The sequence below is a fragment of the Girardinichthys multiradiatus genome, chromosome 2, assembly GCF_021462225.1.
Source record: "Girardinichthys multiradiatus isolate DD_20200921_A chromosome 2, DD_fGirMul_XY1, whole genome shotgun sequence".
NCBI classification, from domain to species: Eukaryota; Metazoa; Chordata; class Actinopteri; order Cyprinodontiformes; family Goodeidae; genus Girardinichthys; species Girardinichthys multiradiatus.
Genome location: NC_061795.1, coordinates 27,694,678 through 27,712,574, shown reverse-complemented (window position 1 = coordinate 27,712,574; position 17,897 = coordinate 27,694,678). Strand labels below are relative to the sequence as shown.

At 37.4% G+C, this 17,897-nt stretch overlaps 1 protein-coding gene across 1 annotated transcript in view; it reads right to left on the bottom strand.

Annotated features, from left to right (window-relative positions):
- Positions 1 to 463: 463 nt before the first annotated feature.
- Positions 464 to 17,897, bottom strand: part of sema4ba (sema domain, immunoglobulin domain (Ig), transmembrane domain (TM) and short cytoplasmic domain, (semaphorin) 4Ba) — a 65,799-nt gene continuing 48,365 nt past the window's right edge. The window contains exons 3-15 of the mRNA XM_047350389.1: positions 16,555 to 16,715; positions 16,282 to 16,344; positions 15,747 to 15,845; positions 15,096 to 15,207; positions 13,304 to 13,420; positions 12,924 to 13,081; positions 9,425 to 9,606; positions 8,012 to 8,162; positions 7,548 to 7,758; positions 5,818 to 5,933; positions 5,276 to 5,433; positions 5,088 to 5,173; positions 464 to 4,980 (exon numbers count right to left, since the gene is read on the bottom strand). Of these exons, the coding sequence (XP_047206345.1) occupies positions 4,208 to 4,980; positions 5,088 to 5,173; positions 5,276 to 5,433; positions 5,818 to 5,933; positions 7,548 to 7,758; positions 8,012 to 8,162; positions 9,425 to 9,606; positions 12,924 to 13,081; positions 13,304 to 13,420; positions 15,096 to 15,207; positions 15,747 to 15,845; positions 16,282 to 16,344; positions 16,555 to 16,715 (2,387 nt within the window). The 3' untranslated portion in view covers positions 464 to 4,207. The remainder of the gene's footprint in view (positions 4,981 to 5,087; positions 5,174 to 5,275; positions 5,434 to 5,817; positions 5,934 to 7,547; positions 7,759 to 8,011; positions 8,163 to 9,424; positions 9,607 to 12,923; positions 13,082 to 13,303; positions 13,421 to 15,095; positions 15,208 to 15,746; positions 15,846 to 16,281; positions 16,345 to 16,554; positions 16,716 to 17,897) is intronic.

Sequence of the window (17,897 nt, the reverse complement as noted above, 5' to 3'; positions counted from 1 at the left end):
TGCAACATAATGTAAGTTAAAAAAATCAAATATGGTTAATTTTAGTTTCCTGTTCAAGGTAAAATGGACAAGTGGTAAAACGTATTTATTTCAAATAGCAATAATTTAATTTTAATTACCTCCTCTAAAACATTGGTAGTAAATTATTTAACTTTGATCATATCCTGTTAGAAGATTCTTCTGTTGCCCTTATTAGATATAAATAAAATTTCCAATAATCAGTTCAGTATTGCTCTGTAGCACTTATAATATATAATATATATAATATTCTGTGCATCAAAATAAAAACCTTTAAATGAATTCAAAGTAAAAGTCAAATGTGAATCAAGGTTATACAAAATGTGCAACATCAGTTTCAATAAATGGTTAGCTATCAAATCTTGACAAAAATATGATGTGGCAATTATATTTAGTCCCTTTTGCTTGATTTGTTTTCACATTAATTATGAAGCAACTGAAAAAATCTTTTTTAATCTTTATTTGAAAAATTAAAATAAAGTGCTTTTTATATACAATACCAAAACAAAAACAAAAAAAAACAGTAGTGATGTATGATACAAAAATACAATTCACAATACCTGTACATTGGCAGCTGAATTTACAAAATAACTTTACAAAAACCTGTTTACTAGCTGTACAATGCATGTTGACAGAAGTCTGAGCAACGTGTGCTGTCAAACAGAAGGCCTGACTATAGTGGTTCATTAGGAGATAGCAGACGTCAATACTTTTACAGTGTCATTATTAGCTTCAGCTTGTATTCAACGTACTTGTACATCTTTTTGCGTAAAATACCGCCACAATGCATTTGATTATAGCACATTTATTATTGTTCATGGCAGTCACTTCACCAAAAGCTGCCATTTCGGTACGTTAACAGTCAAAGCATGAGTCTTTTACACTGCATGAGTGATTGCAGCTAGGCAGTCTCAGAAATAAATCACTTTCATAGGAAATGTTAGATAATAATACTTGTATATTTTTTAAGATGTGGTTTTGAATTGTGATTTAAGAATAAAATTCAGTCCCTGACTGAGGCTGAAACCACCCAGTCAGTGAACAAAATGAATGAAATACCTCATGAGCTATGTTCAATGACAGTGACACGATTGTGCCACTATTGTATGACAGTACACATCTTTTGACTGTTTTCAATTGTTCCTATGTATGGCCATTTCTTTGACACCTTGCGGTGTCTCAAATAACTCTAAAGCTCTAATACCTGGTTAGTTCATCATCTCAAGAGGCACATCACCTGATTATTGTTTCAGAAGGCATTTTTATCTTATTTGCAGAGGCAAATTTATCCTCAAGAGCCACAACCTGCGACATAAAAAGGCTTTTTAAGATCATGTGCAAACTCCACAGTTATATGTCTTTCCTATATGAAGTTGTACGTTCTTTATTTTGTGACAATGCTAGAGTAAAAATAACGCATCATTTACTTATGATGAAATATCCATGAATTTAGTGGTTATTGTGGTTTATTGTTCATTATTTCTGCATAAATACGATTATTCAGTGCACTGATTCTTGTGTTTATCTCCGGATGGGAATGGATTTTATTGCTCTGATGGTCCCTTGACTCGCTCAAAGCCATTTAAGCAAGCAGAGGTTGTTTTTTATTCTTTTCATGGATAAGATTTTTTATTCTTTTCATGTACTGGCTAACAATTTTATGGTGAGGCTATACAGATGTGTGTCATTTAAGTCTGAATATTTGTATATTTATCACTACTTCCCAGTGACAACAGATAGATATTTGAAACATTGAAGAAGGGGTTATAAAAAATGTTTCTGTGCAACCAAAACATTTGGCCACATTATGATGATAAATATTTATACAGTTCCATCATGCTGCAATAAATCAGCCGCCACAGATTTACATAACAGTCCTGGACCCTGTTAATTTTTCCTGTTTTGTCATGCCAGCCTGTCAAAGTTTTCACTGCCTCCTGCTCTGAAACGCTCCAGAAATGGCTAGAATATGCTGCATATTTGAAGATTCTATAATGAGTAGTTGTGTTTTTTTCTTGAGTGGCACCGATTCTAATGTAATTCACAGCAACAAAGCCTTGTGCTTACCCAGTCTCAAGGTGAGGTTATCCTTTGTCTTTATACCTCACTTCACATTATTTGCTTTGCATAGACTGCCAATCTCGTGAATATTAAGATGATGATAACTGAATTGAGATTTTGTCTCTGTCACATGTAGAAACAGAAAATGTCAAAATTCATCTTAAGACTTTGTCAAAGTAATATTTACATAAATAAAAAAAAACACACGTGTCTTCATTTATGTCTTCTTCTCATGTAGCATTTGAATTTGTAGAATTTCTGTAATATTTTTAATGACCCCTTTGCTTTTTGTGTTTTCTAAAGTGTCTTGCAAGGGTATGCATAACCTTTATACTTTTACACACCTTGTAACATTACAACCACAAACTTCAACGTATTTTATTGGAACTTCCTTTGATAGACCAACACAAAGTAACACAGAATCATCAAGTGGTAAGAAAAAAGGATGCAGTGAATAGCATCCATCTGTGTGTAATTTAATCTCAAGATAAACACACCTGTTCGGTGAAGGTCTCTGAGGCTTGTCAGGGAACACTGGTGAACAAACAGCTTCATGAAGACCAAGGAACAGAATAGACAGCTCAGCGAAAACGTTCTAGAGAAGTTTAAACCAGGGATAGGTTATAACACAATATCCCAAGCTTTACATTTCTTGAACATCTGTTGAATCCATCATCTGAAAATGGAAATAGAATGGCACAACTGCAAATGCACCAGGACATGACTGTCCACCTAAACTGAGAGTCTTTGCAAGGAGAGCATTAATAAGAGAAGCAACTAAGAGGTCCATGGTAACTTTGGAGGACCTGCAGAAATGCACAGCTCAGCTGGGGGACTCTGTTGAGAAGACAGCTTTTAATTCCCTAGTCTACAAATCTGACCTCAATGGGAAAAGTAACAAGATGGAGGTCATTGTTGAGGAAGGTGCTTTGGTAGAAAAGGTCAAAACTGAACTATTTGGTCTTCATGCAAAACCCCATGTGTGGTGAAAAACTAACACTCCACATTATCTTGACAACAACATCCCCAAATCGAAACATGCTGTGTCGATGCTTTTCTTCAAAAGAAACATGGAATCTGCTGAGACCTGATGACATAGAACGAAGTGCAGGGAAAGCCTTGAAGAAAATCTGTTAAAGGCTACAAGGAGCAGAGGTTTACATTCAAGCAGGACAACAACCCTAAACATAAAACCAGAAGTACAATGGAATGGTTTAGATCAAAGAATATTCATATGTTAGTGTCCTAGTCAAAGACCAGACTTGAATTTAGTTCAGAATCCATGGCAACACTTGAAAACTGCTATTCAAAAACACATTCCATTCAATCCAATCTTATTTTGCAAATTGACTGGTCAAAGATCTTAGTCTAAGGATGTGTAAAGTTGGTGATCACATACTGCCCTTTCAAATTTTTATTTGTAAGAAAAATGTAAAACCATGTACTTCACAATTATACTACTTTGTGTTGATTTATCACATAAAATCCTAATAAAACATAAAGATTTGTGGTTGTGACATCATGAACTATGAAAAAGTACAGAGTTTGAATACTTTTGAAAGGCATTGTATCATTATAAATACACTTTTTCTGTTCATATTTCTACTATTGAAAAGCTGTGTATTTCCTGTCTGTTTCTGACATGCTTGCCTATGCTGTGATGTTTGGGAAAGTACAGTAAGTAGTGCATAGCCTCAGTGAAGAGTGGATACCTACCAGATGGCAGAATGACAAGAAAACATTAGACACTGTGTCAGTCACAGTGGCATAAATGTTGAGTAATATTCGGATTTTCCAAGCATTACCAGTGTATTATATGGACGGAGAAAGTTAAAATGCCCTGTAACTCAATCCCTAACTAGTGGTTTTGATTCCATCTCTGTGCTTCTTACATTCCTGTGAGCCATGTGTGAGTGCATCAGAAGACAAACTGGAAGATGCTCCAAATGCACTGTGTGAAAGAGAAAAACAAAACTAAATGCACATTTAACCACAGGGACAGAACAAAAGTAGGGAAAGTGCAAAATATCTGTAATGAATGTGTCACTGTTAGAGTGCTGCATTCTTCCTCCTATAAAGTTTAGTCTTCCCCAACAAGCGCACGCTTTCCAGCTCTTTTCAGCCAGGCTCACACTATGGAGTCTTTAATCTCAGAGCCTAGTCTGACTCGTGGCCGTGGGCATGTGGGAGAAATTTCTACATGGCTCTCTTTTAAGTTCAGAGGCCTCTTCTCCGACTCCGAAAAACTCTTGGTGTTGTCAGGCGAGGAGCACTCATGCGGTGGAGTGCTGCAAAGGTAGTTGTCATTAAGGGTCTGGTACCCTTTGTGATCTGACGCCGATGTTGTGACTGTGCTGCCGTTTAGTGGTAAGTTCTCAGCTGGTTTGCCCACTACTCTGGGCTTCTTCTGCTGCATATTGGGGCACTCTCCCTCCTTGAGCATGGATTTCATGTGGTCACGGTTCCTGTAGACTACAAAAAGAGAGAAGACCACAACAGAAATCCCCAGGAGAGCGCACACAACAATCAGCTCATTCCAGTAGGTTTTGGTGGTAATTTGTGGAGAGCGGGTTTCCCCTGGCAGAAAGATGACTTCTTCCTGGGAAAGCTGTGGTGTGCGGGAACGGCCCGTCAGGGTGGTGCTCTCCTGCCTGGCTTCGCCCTTCACGCAGTAGTTTGCGAGCAGCTCCATGAAGCCTTCCTCCACTGACCAGCACTCGTAGGTTTCCTGCCTGCCAGCCTGAGCGACCACCACCAGTCCCCCTTCTGGGCTGGGGTAGTGGAAGTGACCTGTGCCTTCACTAAACTGCCACTTTCTCTCAGCCAAATTAGAGCGCAGCTTGCATGGCAGTACTTTGAAAGTGTTGGCTGGGATAATGATCGCCTGGCATGAAGACACTCCTGAGTGGAGGGAAAGCAGAGGCAGATGTTGTAACAAGCTGTGCTGTCTGAATAATAATTGACTTGACGCAATAAATTGACAGTTTTTAGAAGAGGAGTTCACCTACGTGTTGGTGGAGGATTAGCAACCCGTGGGCTTGGCTTCCTGCAAATAGCTGATGTATTTTCTTCATCTACATCCTGCTGCTGGGCTCTAAAACATATGCATCAAATCATTACGGTTTGTGTTTGCATTTTCTAACTATTTATTTCATAAATAGGTTTTAGCTGGATTGTTATGCAGAGGACCTCTTACTTGCTTGCGGGAGCACTCCTGATATCCACACACTGCCTCTCGTTCCAGGCACAGTATGGATCCCTGGAGAGGATGCACTCCCCACAGCTCTGATAATTAGTGCAGTTAGCTACTGGGACCTCCACAATTTCAGAGAGAGATGAAACATAAAGCTGACCCTGAAGGACAGAGGACAAGAAAGCGGGCATTATACAAGTGCCCCAAATAATGTCTCTGTGAGTTGTTATACTGTCATCCATGTCCACTCCTGTTTCAATCATTCTGTCAATCAACCATATTAAAGAGTATTTATTTGCTCTGACTTAAAAATCTAAGTATATGAATGCTGACATTCAGCAATTTAAACAGATCTAGGTCTTAAAACCTGTCTGAAGATCCCATTGAGAAAGAAAGCTTCTTACAGTTAGCTTTGAACACATTTGCTTTAGGATGAAGCTCTTTATTGCTGAAGGATTTTCTAAAAACTTTACAGAAATGGTTCGGTCATATGATGAGAGAGCTCTATAGATTCAACTGGTTTGTTTCTAAGCACCTCTCTTTACCTTGTTAGTGTCCAGCTCAATGTGCTGCACCGGTTGGGAGTCACGGAAGATCACAATCTCCTCAATAATGTGCATCTTGTTTTTGATGTTAATGGCTTTATGGAGTCTCCCATCATCTAGAAAACACATTGTATAATTTGAAGTTAGATAAAAGTATTGTTAAAGGGCAAATTTGATCATAATTTAGAGCCAGAATACCAACACATAGTGTGAATCCTAGAGAAACCACAACCATGCTTTCCATTGTTTTTCAAAGCATAGAGACAATTAAAACTATTTTCTGTTAGAATAAGGGCTTTTTAAGCCGTGCTTCTCTAAAATGGAAACACTGCTACCATATATGGATGACGATGTAGCATATGTAACAGAACAGTAAAAAAAAGTAGTTGATTTTTTACCTAAACAGTACAAAAAAACCTTTCTAATGGGAATATGTCGAACGGATGTGCGGCTGCTTATTGGGAACACAGAAAAATCCTCCCTGTGAAAAAACTATTATCTTAGCTATTCAGCAAAAGTAGGCGAGGTTTAGAAACACCCACCAAAAACCGTTTCTGTTCAAAACCCTTATACCCCAGGACTTTGAAACGATTGGTAACTTGGCCTCAATGGCAGCAACAACCAAAGACCAGGACACAACACAGTTCATGCCACAGCTGTTAGCAGACAGATAGCTCTGTTGGAGGAAGAGGGTCAAATAATCAAGGTGACCGCAGGTGTTGCTTGTAAGCATAAAGTTTCTCGGGCAAGAAAATGTTATGTTTTGTATGATTTATGTGTCCTCTTGATTCCAAACATTTCCATCCATAGATGACATATTAAATTAAATCAAATCATTAACTAATCTCTTCAAACTCTCACCTATAATTAATCAATGATAATTAGCCGCAGCAGATATAGATTTTTTCCTCCGTTTCTGTACATACTGAGCATATATTAGTTTTTGACTACCCTTTCACCACCATGTGTGTATCATTAGCTTCAGGTGACTATTTAGGGCAAAGCAACATATTGTAAGAAAAATAATTCTGGATGATTGAGTGATGTGACAGACGATGTCTTTTAATTAATGTTTTGGCAGCTATATTACTGTAGTGCAGTTATATTGCTACAGCCTAAACATTTAAACATTCTGTGCAGAAAAGTGAGACTTCTAACTGCTTCCATTCACTGACGCCATGTTTTCCACTGAAATGGCTGAACTGGGAATGTCAATGCCTGTGTGCATCAGAGTAACACACACAGCTGGTCAGTACTGGTGCAGATTTATGTCTACATGAATATTGCTAGAATTTCAGATTTTGTAATGATGTTTAATGATGTTTTTGTCACAACTGGTCATTCCCCACTGTGGTCAATTTACGAGCAAACCTCACTTGCCACAGAGTGCTTTTAACTGGGGACTTTGCTTAAACTACTTTTTTTGGGGGGATCTATTGTTTATTAACCTTTGATGCTCAAGTTTGACATTTTATGCATAAAGTCATCACTTTCCGACAATGTTCGACTATGTTCTAACATGCTTTGTTTTCATTTCAGACTTTAATGCTCTTTTACATATATTTCAACCTCTAATATAGAAATTATAGAACAACCAAGAGCTATACAAGCCTGAAAAAAACATGAAAAGAAAATGTTGTTCAAATTATGATAAATGCCCTTCAACGATAAATATTTTGGTCAACATGAAATGATCAGTGTGTTCCTGTGAGTTTTGAGAAGTGTCTTACCTGTGCCAATGAAAAGCACATCATACACCTTTTTAATTGTCTGGACTCGATGGACGACAATCTGCGTGTAGCGCACGTTGCGTTTCAGTAGGAGAGGTTGGCTGCGAACAACGCTGTCCATCAGGAAGTGGTCTTTCACAAAATTCAGTACCTTGTCTGGCATGTGCAGTGAGGAGGAGATGCCCTGCTCTCTGGCTGCATTTGTTATACACTGTGGATGCAACAAACAGCTGACCTTAATTACATATACAGTATATTATCTCACCGTGGATAAAAACACAAACAGTGGTTGGATAGAATCTTTTTCTTTTTTGCCACTGATATCAAATAGCAGTCTGTTCAGTAGTTACTCAGAGCATAAATGATGTGCAGGCCAGAGCATGTCTCTCTTGCAGCTGACAGAACTCTCTGTTGTGCATTATGTGTTTAGGTTCTCCAGCAGAGGGCAGCAAATATTCACTCACAGCTCCAGGCCGAGGCTCAGGGACAGGATGATTGTATGTGTACCACTGCTGGGTCTCTCTGTTGACCTCACGGTATCGCCCATTAAAAGCCTTTTCCACTTGGTCCATGGTGAAGGAACAGACTGCAGAGCTTCCTGATGCACCTTTGTACCTTAAATAACAAAAAGTTCCTTAAAACAACAGGCCTGGTCTAAACATTTTAGTAATTCCTTTGAAGATCACACAAGGAGTGTACGATTGTAGCAGGGAAATTCCCAGAAGTTACATTTTACTTCCAGGGGCCTGAGTTTTCACTGGTTTTGGTCTACATTTTTCTAAAAGTCTGATTTATTAATCATTTAGCCATTTAAAAAGGAAATTATTTGTTTTTACACCAGACAACTTACAAAGGAACCAATTCTGAAAAGGCTCACATCTAGTTTAAATTGTTTTTTTGTTGAATCTATTGAAAATATCAAACTCAACAATTTTACAGAAAAAAAATACAAATAGAACAATTTTAGCACAAAGTAATTTAAAAAGAGTTATATTCTGTAGATTGTTCCTACAGGCCATGTGTCAGGCTGATTTTTTTGCTTGTTTTCTTGAACATGACCTTCCGATACAATTATCTGTGGCAGATAGTTTTGTTAGGGCTCCAAGTTTTGCCCTCCAATTGTCTGCTTTCTAAGTTATTTAAAGCACACACAGCATAACATGCAGTGAAGATTAAAAGTTGTAAAAGTTTTAAAAGTTAACTAAAGTCGTAATTTTGCATTTCTGAATGTTTTATTATCTGATCTTCCCAATCACCTTCTAAATTAGCTTTTGTTTTCTGTTTGGGGAATAAAATTAATTGTATAATTTCATTTCTTATTCATCTTTTTTAACTTTGGCTTTTTGCCTACTTTCTATAGGTTCCAAAATTTTGTCTTTCATCCTTTTTAGTACTAAGTTATATACACTTATTATTTTTATTTATATGTTATAAATCATTGCAGCTAACTTTGACAAATGTCAGCCAGTCACTCATTTTCTACCGTTTATTGTATAGTGGGTTGCAGGGGAGCTGGTGTCTATCTCCAGCAGTCTACGGGCGAGAGGCGGGGTACACCCTGGACAGGTTGACAAATGTCTGTATTTGATTTTGATATTTACATCATTAGTTACATAATTTTTACTTATTCATTTCAGAGCTTATTTGTTACCTTGTCTTAATTTATTTTTGTTCTTGTCTTGGTTTATTTTTCTAAATAATCTTAGTTTTTAATCTTCTGTGTTTCCTCCATAACCATCCTACTCATGTCAGTATTACAACTGACAGGTTTACATGTCTTTTTATACATTTTAATCTGTTTTGACTCATCTTTTTAACTCTTCTACACACTACAAAGATAACTTTGGTGATGTGGTGTTTAAAACATTTATTCTCACCACTGAGATGTGAAGACGCCATAAAACACGGTGTTCTTCCAGTCCTCGGGGCCCGGCGTGAGCACAAACATGTCTTGGATTATGTTGAAGGGAAAACCATCATCAGGCAGCGAGCACAGGAGCTGGGCCTTTAAGAAAGTGGTCCACTTCTTCTGCAATACACGTTCGCCTCCAATGTCGCCCTGCAGGACAAGTGTTGGAGGCTAAGAGTCTTTTTTAACTCAAGACCAGTAGAGGGTGTAATAACAAAAATGAGTTAAAGTCCCGGAAAACTGTCCATACAGTTGTAACGTCACATGTACAGAATATTCAATTTTTAATATTGTTAAAATATTATTGCTGATAGTTTTATTTGCCATCTTCATTCCAAAAACAGAGACAGGAAGTGATTTGGAGCTGAATTTGGAGCTGACTACTCTAAAAAAAGTGGAAAAATATTAACCTCTTATGGGCTCAATCAGCTTTGCCTCCCACAGAGACATACCCCAAGGTAGAACGCTTCTAGGTCATGAAAACAATAAACTACATCATTATAACAAGCATAGATAAAACACACTCGGGCCTCTGAAGAGGGCAAGTGCTTTTAAGTGAAAAAGAAAGAGAAACAATGCCCCTCAACAACCCCTCTTCCCTGACACAGCCACTCTGATTCATTGCCCTTGGCATAATCCTTTAAAGTGCCACGAGTGACACAGGACCTTTGTTGACATGAGAACTAATTTAGCTACACATGCTGAGAGACAGGAGTTTGATGTATTTGATGGATTTAAGACTCATGTTTCACAAGGAGTTACAGATGTGAGCGTGCCCACATATCCAACATGATGAAAGGCCGATGATCAGAGGATGAAAAAAAATACCTGAATGATCTAAATGACTAAAAACCTCAGTCTGGTGTTCTTTACCAAAGTTAATCAGAGCATATTGGAGTTGGAGCCCTGGTGTGGATGAAATGACACATGACCAACACTAAACTGCTGAAGCATTGACTGCAGTTATTGTAGTATTGTAGTAACACGGATAATAGGGAACATACATAAGCTAAGCTAATAGTGAACATACGTAAGCTTAAACAGACTACCAAATAATTGAAGCAAAATACATTCCATTCATGAATCCTTTTGTAAAAGCATCCCTTGTTCAAAAGGCAGAGCATGGACATGGCAGCCAATAATGGCAGCTTTCTGAGAAACTGAGCAAATCACACAAATGAGAACACGCTTTGTTTTGTTGTTCCAGGCAAAACATTGTTTATCCTGCCAGGGTTGGCTCCAATGATGCAGAGCTAAAGCTGCAAACACCTGAACATGCATAATGACAGAGACAGCAGCCTCTGCGGAGGTTTAAGTTGGATTTAGGGAGATAACAGAAGCAAAGGGTAGACTTAGTATTTCATTTGAACCATTTGTAGCCAACTTTACCAGCTTTTGTTTCTCTCTTGACTTACATTTTACACTTAGGCATTCTTGTTCAACTTTGTGGGAATTCCCCTGTGGGTAATCTGTACCAGGAAACCTTATGGTGGGCACCTCATTTTCTCATTTCTGAGAAAACTACATGAGTCAGAACTTACATGCTTCTGGTAAGTGGAGCCTTCAGTGAATGTTTGGAAAACTTAAGTAAATAATTGAATAAGGAATATTTAAACCTTCTGGGCAATGTCTGATGGAAATTCATGCCCAAAACCTTGTCTCACATCACTTCAGTCTGTTAACTTGAATTAGTCATGTTAAATCCCTTCAAAACAATCAGTCTCAATCAGACGCATAATCTATCAAAAATCCATTCTAAAGGATTGTGTTTTTTTTAACTTTCTGTTTCCATCACACACCTGTATATTCATCAAAATTAAGATTTATTTGTTGATGACAATAATGACATGTAATCCAAAATTTAAATTTAAATTAAAAAATTTAAAGTTAATTAAATATTATTCTCACTGAAGCCAATTTCCTTATTATTTACTTAAGTAAAATAATACACATTAATACAAAGGCACTAACTCTAATTCTGTAGATTGTAATTATAGAAAATGTTAAAGTTGCTTTCTCAGAAGTTAAAATAAGGGGCTTCAAACACAACTGTAACTTGAGGGGAAACAGTTGAGGTATTTCCAGCATTGACACAAGTTCTGTCTGCCTGAAGGCTGCTTTCAAAAAGACAAGCGGTGCTGCTTGTTTGGCTTATAAGGTGTTAGGAGAAGACATGAAGGAATAAAACGTTCTTAAAGAAAGTCACTGAGCATGTCAGTGGTGAGGAGGAAAAACAAACACTTTGGAGAAACTTCACATATATAAAATTCTGACAAAAGTAACAAAGTGTACGATGCACCAAAAAATATTTATGGAGACTGGCAAGGTCATCGTTCTGACTCAACTGGGGATATTCTTCTCACTGGTTCTTCTCAATGAGCTGTGTCCAAGTCTCTCCACACAGCTGGCAGCCTCCAGGAAAAGAGGACACCATGAAAGCCTGACCAGCCAATCAGATAATGACTTTGTGAAATGTGCTGCCATGTCATGTTGGTAAGCCAATAAGTAACATATTTAATATATAATGTTTTCCATTCAGGTTCTTTGAACACAGGGAGAACCAAGAAATGCAACAAATTGTCCTTGCAAATAAAACACTATCTCTTGGTTGATTTTTATTCCACGTTCAAATAATAAAATTATTCAACTAAATGAAAGGACAATCCACATAGATGTTTTGACACATTAATCACACTAATCAAGGATTATTTTACATTTTTACTGAATTTCTAGGTTATCAAAAAAGATGGTGCATAAAGAAAATACTTCGACAAATATTACCAAATAGTCTGAAACTATCTTTAAGCAACACTTCAAGGTCATAAAAGCATTTCTGAATCAGAGACGATGGAGGACGCCATCAGTGTGGTAAAAGAGATTATATCAGCTAATCGAAATCTAAAAAGTCTGAATAATATTTTCAAAGTACTTGTAGAAAATCTGTTTTTACAGGGGAAAAGTCAAACCTGATGTGTGCATGGTCACTACACATTTGTCTGGTGTGTTATAATAATATTAGTATTTAGGAAGCATGTAAATATTAGACATCTTTAACGAACATTTTGTAAGGTCAACATTCCACAAGTAATAAACCCAAATACTACAACTGAAGCAGCTGTGTCTGTTTATTGAATCCAGATCTGAAGACAAACATTTGTTCCTTAGGAATTTAGAGAAGGGATTCAGAAACAAAGAATCAAACAAAGTGGACAGACGGAATGGAAATGTTTTCCTACATCACCACGAAGGTGTGGGAGCTATACAAGATGTATTTAGCTAAAAGCAGCTAATAAATGCAGATAAATATTCATCTAAGGGAGGGAGAGTGAGCACAAACACATATGAAACAAACAAGTCCACGCTTCCATTCGGCTCAATACAGTCCTAGAGTGACTGTAGGGCTAGATGTTGCTTAAGGATATACAAGCATATTGAGACGGAAAGGTCTGCCCTGTAGCATCACTCACCTTACACACCCGAGCGATGCGTGACACAACGGTGTTGTCAAAGAAATCAAACTCCTTCCCTGCTTCACTGAAGAAGAAATAAATCTTATCGTCATCGCCCACAAGGTTGCCCTTGGGCAGGCTCTCCTGTATGTAAGCTGAGCCAACAAAGGCCGGGTCTGAAAGGAAAGTAACAAAACCGTCACACTGGGATCTGGGAATCCTTACTGCTGAGTGAAATCCACATCGAACATGGACTGAAGATAGTCTTACGTTGCAGACTGATCATGCAACACTTGTGGCACACTGTTTTAAAGGTGAGTATTTATCCATTGTACAGTAGAAATGTTATTGCATAAAGACACAGTGAATGGCATTGCTTTGCAGCTATATTGCTGTACCTTGAAGCCAGTTGAGAGAGTTTTCTGTTTTTAGAGCAGTTCCCTGGTTCAGGCTCTTGTAGATGATGGGTTCATTTCCTTGGAAATTACTGACTGTGCCTGCATACAGCTCCCCATCTGCAACACCAGCAAGAAGAGAAGAATCATCGCAATGTCTATCCAAAGGGAAAATAAATTTTGTGTCACAAAGTAATGAAATCCAGAGGCTATCCCACAGTTTTTAATCACTGCCTTCACCTATTTTTACGCTGCTTCCCACTTTTAACAAAGCTTGATTGTTATCAACCCTTTAATCCCAAATGTATCATTTCTGATACACCTATTTATGAAACCTGTAACCCTTTAAGAAGTTGATGCTGTCCTTAAAAACCTTCTGTAACAATTCCTTTACTTTACTTCTTCCACATGGTGGAAGATCAAAGTGCAATACTGCTTGATGCAACTTCTAAGAGTTTTAATGTCCTTTTAAAATGTACAGGGACATTTACAGGAAATAAAACATAAACAAAAATGAGTTCAGTTCAATAGGTCTTTAGACAAGACATAACCTAAGCATCCTTAACTGTTTTAAATGTAAAAAAATCGGTATTGTAAATGTGTGCATCAGTTGTGATACTTAATATGTTTAGACAGATGGGTCAGTGTATTAATTGTGCAGTAGATTTCTGCAGTGGGTTTTAAAGCATACAATCCATATCTTTTGGGGGAAAATATAATAAATACATGACAATGAACACCTTATTAATCACGATACACAAAAAAAGAAGTCCAGGTGACATTGCAAATAAAGTTGCAACTTGGATCTCAGGATCAAGTCAAACTCAAAAATGTTTGAATCAGTACGATTTAACAATTGTTGCACTCAGTGACCAGACCTCTCTTAGCAAGAGAAGCTAATAGCAATGTATTTCTATATGCATTAAAACACTGAAGAAAGATGTTTAATAATTGAAGCTGTGCATGCATAAAACATGATGAAAAGAAAAGACATAGGTTGCAGGGTGGTGCAGTTGTTTCACTAAACTGCCCTGAGGTATGATTTGGTTGTTTGTCCTGTGTGACTCTATCTCGCCCTGTGATGGACTAGCAACCTGTCCAGTGTGTACCCCATCTCCATCTCCTGCCCAATTACTGCTGGAGATAGGCACCAACCCCTCTTCGACCCTGCAAGGATAAACTGTTATAGTTAATGGATGGATGGTTTCACATGTGTGTAAATATTTAATGAGGTACAAACTGCCAGAGTTGCAAATAACATGTTTATCACTATACCTGTCAATAGACTTCAAATGAATGGCAGCTAGCCTGGATTTACAGTTCAGTTTGATGCGAAATCTTTTTTTTCCCAATTGGAATTTGTCATACTTGTCTTAAAGCTTTACTTGGTAATAGTCTACCCCATTTAAATAATATTAGTAACAATTTGGCAAATTATTCATTGATACAAAAATGACAAGAACAATAATTATAACAAAACATTACATGTATTATTGTTATTATTATTATTATTATTATTATTATTATTATTATTATTATTTTATTATTATTTTATTATTATATGTCCAATAATTATTTTCACAAAACAAACTAGCTGAACTAAACACAGCTTAACAACTATAAATAAAAAATAATTAATCAAATGTAGTTCAACGGAGCAATTAGGATTACTATTATTTTGGAAACCCATTCTCCAACAACACTGGTATTGTTATTACAATGCAACCAGTCATAATATGGTGGACAACCTGCCATATGGTTTCTGCTGGGTACTCTTCTATTTGTATAGACCTACCAGCCATGATGGCAGTAGACTTGTAGTCTGGGTTGAATGGGCAGCGGCTGCGTCCGTCCTCTGTTACAATCTCACCAGCATCACTCTTGACTAAAGAGAAGTCCACAGTCCTCTGAGAGACAAACACACATACACACACCACAGGTGATAAGAGGATTTGAAAGGCAAAGCTGTAAGATGACAGTAACCTCACTGTCAGCTTCTGCTTCAAGAGATGGTCAGTCTTTGGTTAAAGTTGAAGTGCGGGTCAGTTTTGTTTGTTTGTTCTGGCTTGTTCTAAAATGCACTGAAAGATCTGAAGAAAAGGAATAAAACCAGATCAATTCTTATATAATCTGATTACATGCATTAAATATTTTGATCCTATCCCCATGGACATACAAGCTAATAAAATAATGCATGTATATTGTATTTGACTGGTCTGCTTGGCAGACAGACTGCTGAGCGAGTAGAGAGGCAGGAAGTGGGATGCATCAGATTTGAAAAGCTCTTCCTCTAAAATCAAATAAACGAATCCCATCCAAAGTCCTGTATCTGGGTAATCACCTTTTATGAGGGACAGCAAACATTACTCTCTTCTTTAAATCTTAAAGAAATGCAGAAGCCTGGTTACAGAACAGATGTGATTTCTTTGAAATGGTAGAAACTTACAATGTAGGTACAGATTGGGCTGAAGGCATACGTTCCACAGACGTACAGGTGAGTGCTGTTCATACGCAGTAAAATCTTTATGTAGTTGAAGCAGTCTTTCTGTATTAGAAAGACAAAGAAGGATTTTGTTACATATTTTCCAGTTACTTTATAGTAAATATGAATATTTGTGACATTGTATTACTTATTCCAACAGAGAAAGAAATAACTGTGTAAGGTGAAAGATAAAGTACAGTGAAATGAACTGCCCACTTGAAATAAGCTCCACTTCCCCTCTGTGCTCCAGTGCCAAATTTGTAGATCTAACGTAGAAACGTTTAAAGTGCAATAAAGTGTGTTTGAAAAGGAAGGGAAAAATCCATTGTTTTAACTTGGAAAGTTTTAAGATGTCAGGAAATGTCCGGGTTTCTGTCCTGGCCTGGGATTGCTTCCCAAATGTCATCCAACAATAGTCAGAGCAACCCTGCAGTTCAATAAATAATGTTTGAGCCATGTGAGTTCAGCTCTGTGCACTTCAAACCAGCAGTTGACTCGCCTGAAGATCTTTGCCTTTGAAACTGCACTCGTCTCTCTTCTTCTCTGGAGTTTTCCACGTGAGCTGCATTGAGGAAAAAAACGAAGATGGCTATGATACTCATACTGTAGCATTAACACATTGAAGCATATTCTATTCGGTTTGCACTGTTTGTGATCACTCAATCCATATTACCAGATTTAAACTTTACTGGACAGATTCAAAGTACTATATTGATATCTATACGCTGTACATCATATTGCAGTTTAAAGGTGGTAGCATGCAGGCTCTTACACTTCTTTGTAGCATTGCTGCACTGATATCAGAGAGGTTGAGAGCAAACAAAATCTCTCGGGCGCCAACATACAGCATGTTGTCTTCACTACTGAGAAGGAGGGAGGTGAAGTTGAAGACTCCATTGGCTGAAAAGCTTCTGGTTTTCCTTTCCTTTGCATCTAGACAGAAACAGAAAGGCAGTAATGGTAAGTAATAGTAATTTTACGTTTTTCAGTCATCACACAGTAAACACGAGTAAATCATTGTAACCAATCAATAGGCTACATATGATGTAGTAGTAGAGGCTACCCTTTAGAATGGCAGGAAAAACATTTAGTTTTGACATTCAAAAATAGTTTTTGTGATCAATCATTCAAAAACCAAAAGAAAATTACTCATTTTAAAATGTATACTTACTTCAGTCCATAATTTTACTCCAGTGATAGAAATGCATCTCCTTTTAAAACCGTTAAATTTTTTGGAAGGAGCATGAAATGCAATTAATTATTCAATGTTTCAGTTTAATGGATGTCAGTCAAAGCTCTACAACACTTAGAGACTATTGTGCATGTTAAAGAAAAAAAAAACATTAAATTACAAAAGGCACTTGAATATGCAAATACAGGCATACTGAAATTGTTTTTTGATTAGTTGCTTTTTTAACACTGATGACTCATTTTGTACAGATTTGGAAATTGTTCCTAATTACATCATCAAATTTTAATGGAAAAATATATTCTGACAGCTTTATGAACGCCTGTGCACACGTTTACAATGTCCTCTCTTGGTTTAGGTTTTTTTGTGTGTGTGTGGGGGGGCTGAGAAGGCCTTTTGATGACAAATAAAAATAATTTTCAGCTTAACATGGAAGAGAAGCTGGGTACCTAACAGCTTGAGGAGTCAGCCCAGGTAAGCAACTGACAGAGCAAGGATGCCGGAATGCAGTGTGCCTGGAGGCGGTGGTAGGAATAACCCTTTAGATAAAAGGATGGATTATTTACAGCTGCAAGTACACAAAAAGCATGTACACCCGCAAGTACGGGATAGCTGGGTGCTTGTTTATGAATATCTCTATTGCAACATCTATTTTTGCTGCGGCATGTTGTAGCGGTGGTAGCGGCTAACGCCCTTATGTCCAGATGTTAAAGCGATGGGTCTGTGTTGAAACCCATATCCTAATGTTGTGGTGAATAAAATCAGGAGCAGTAATGGAAGTAATGGAAGCTACCACAATTGGACTGTAAAACAGTCGGCTACCAAGGAAACTGAACATGGGTTGGTGCGTAGACATCATAGATGTAAATTATCTTACATGCAGACAAAAGATATATGGATTTTTAAATATATTTTTAGTTTGTATG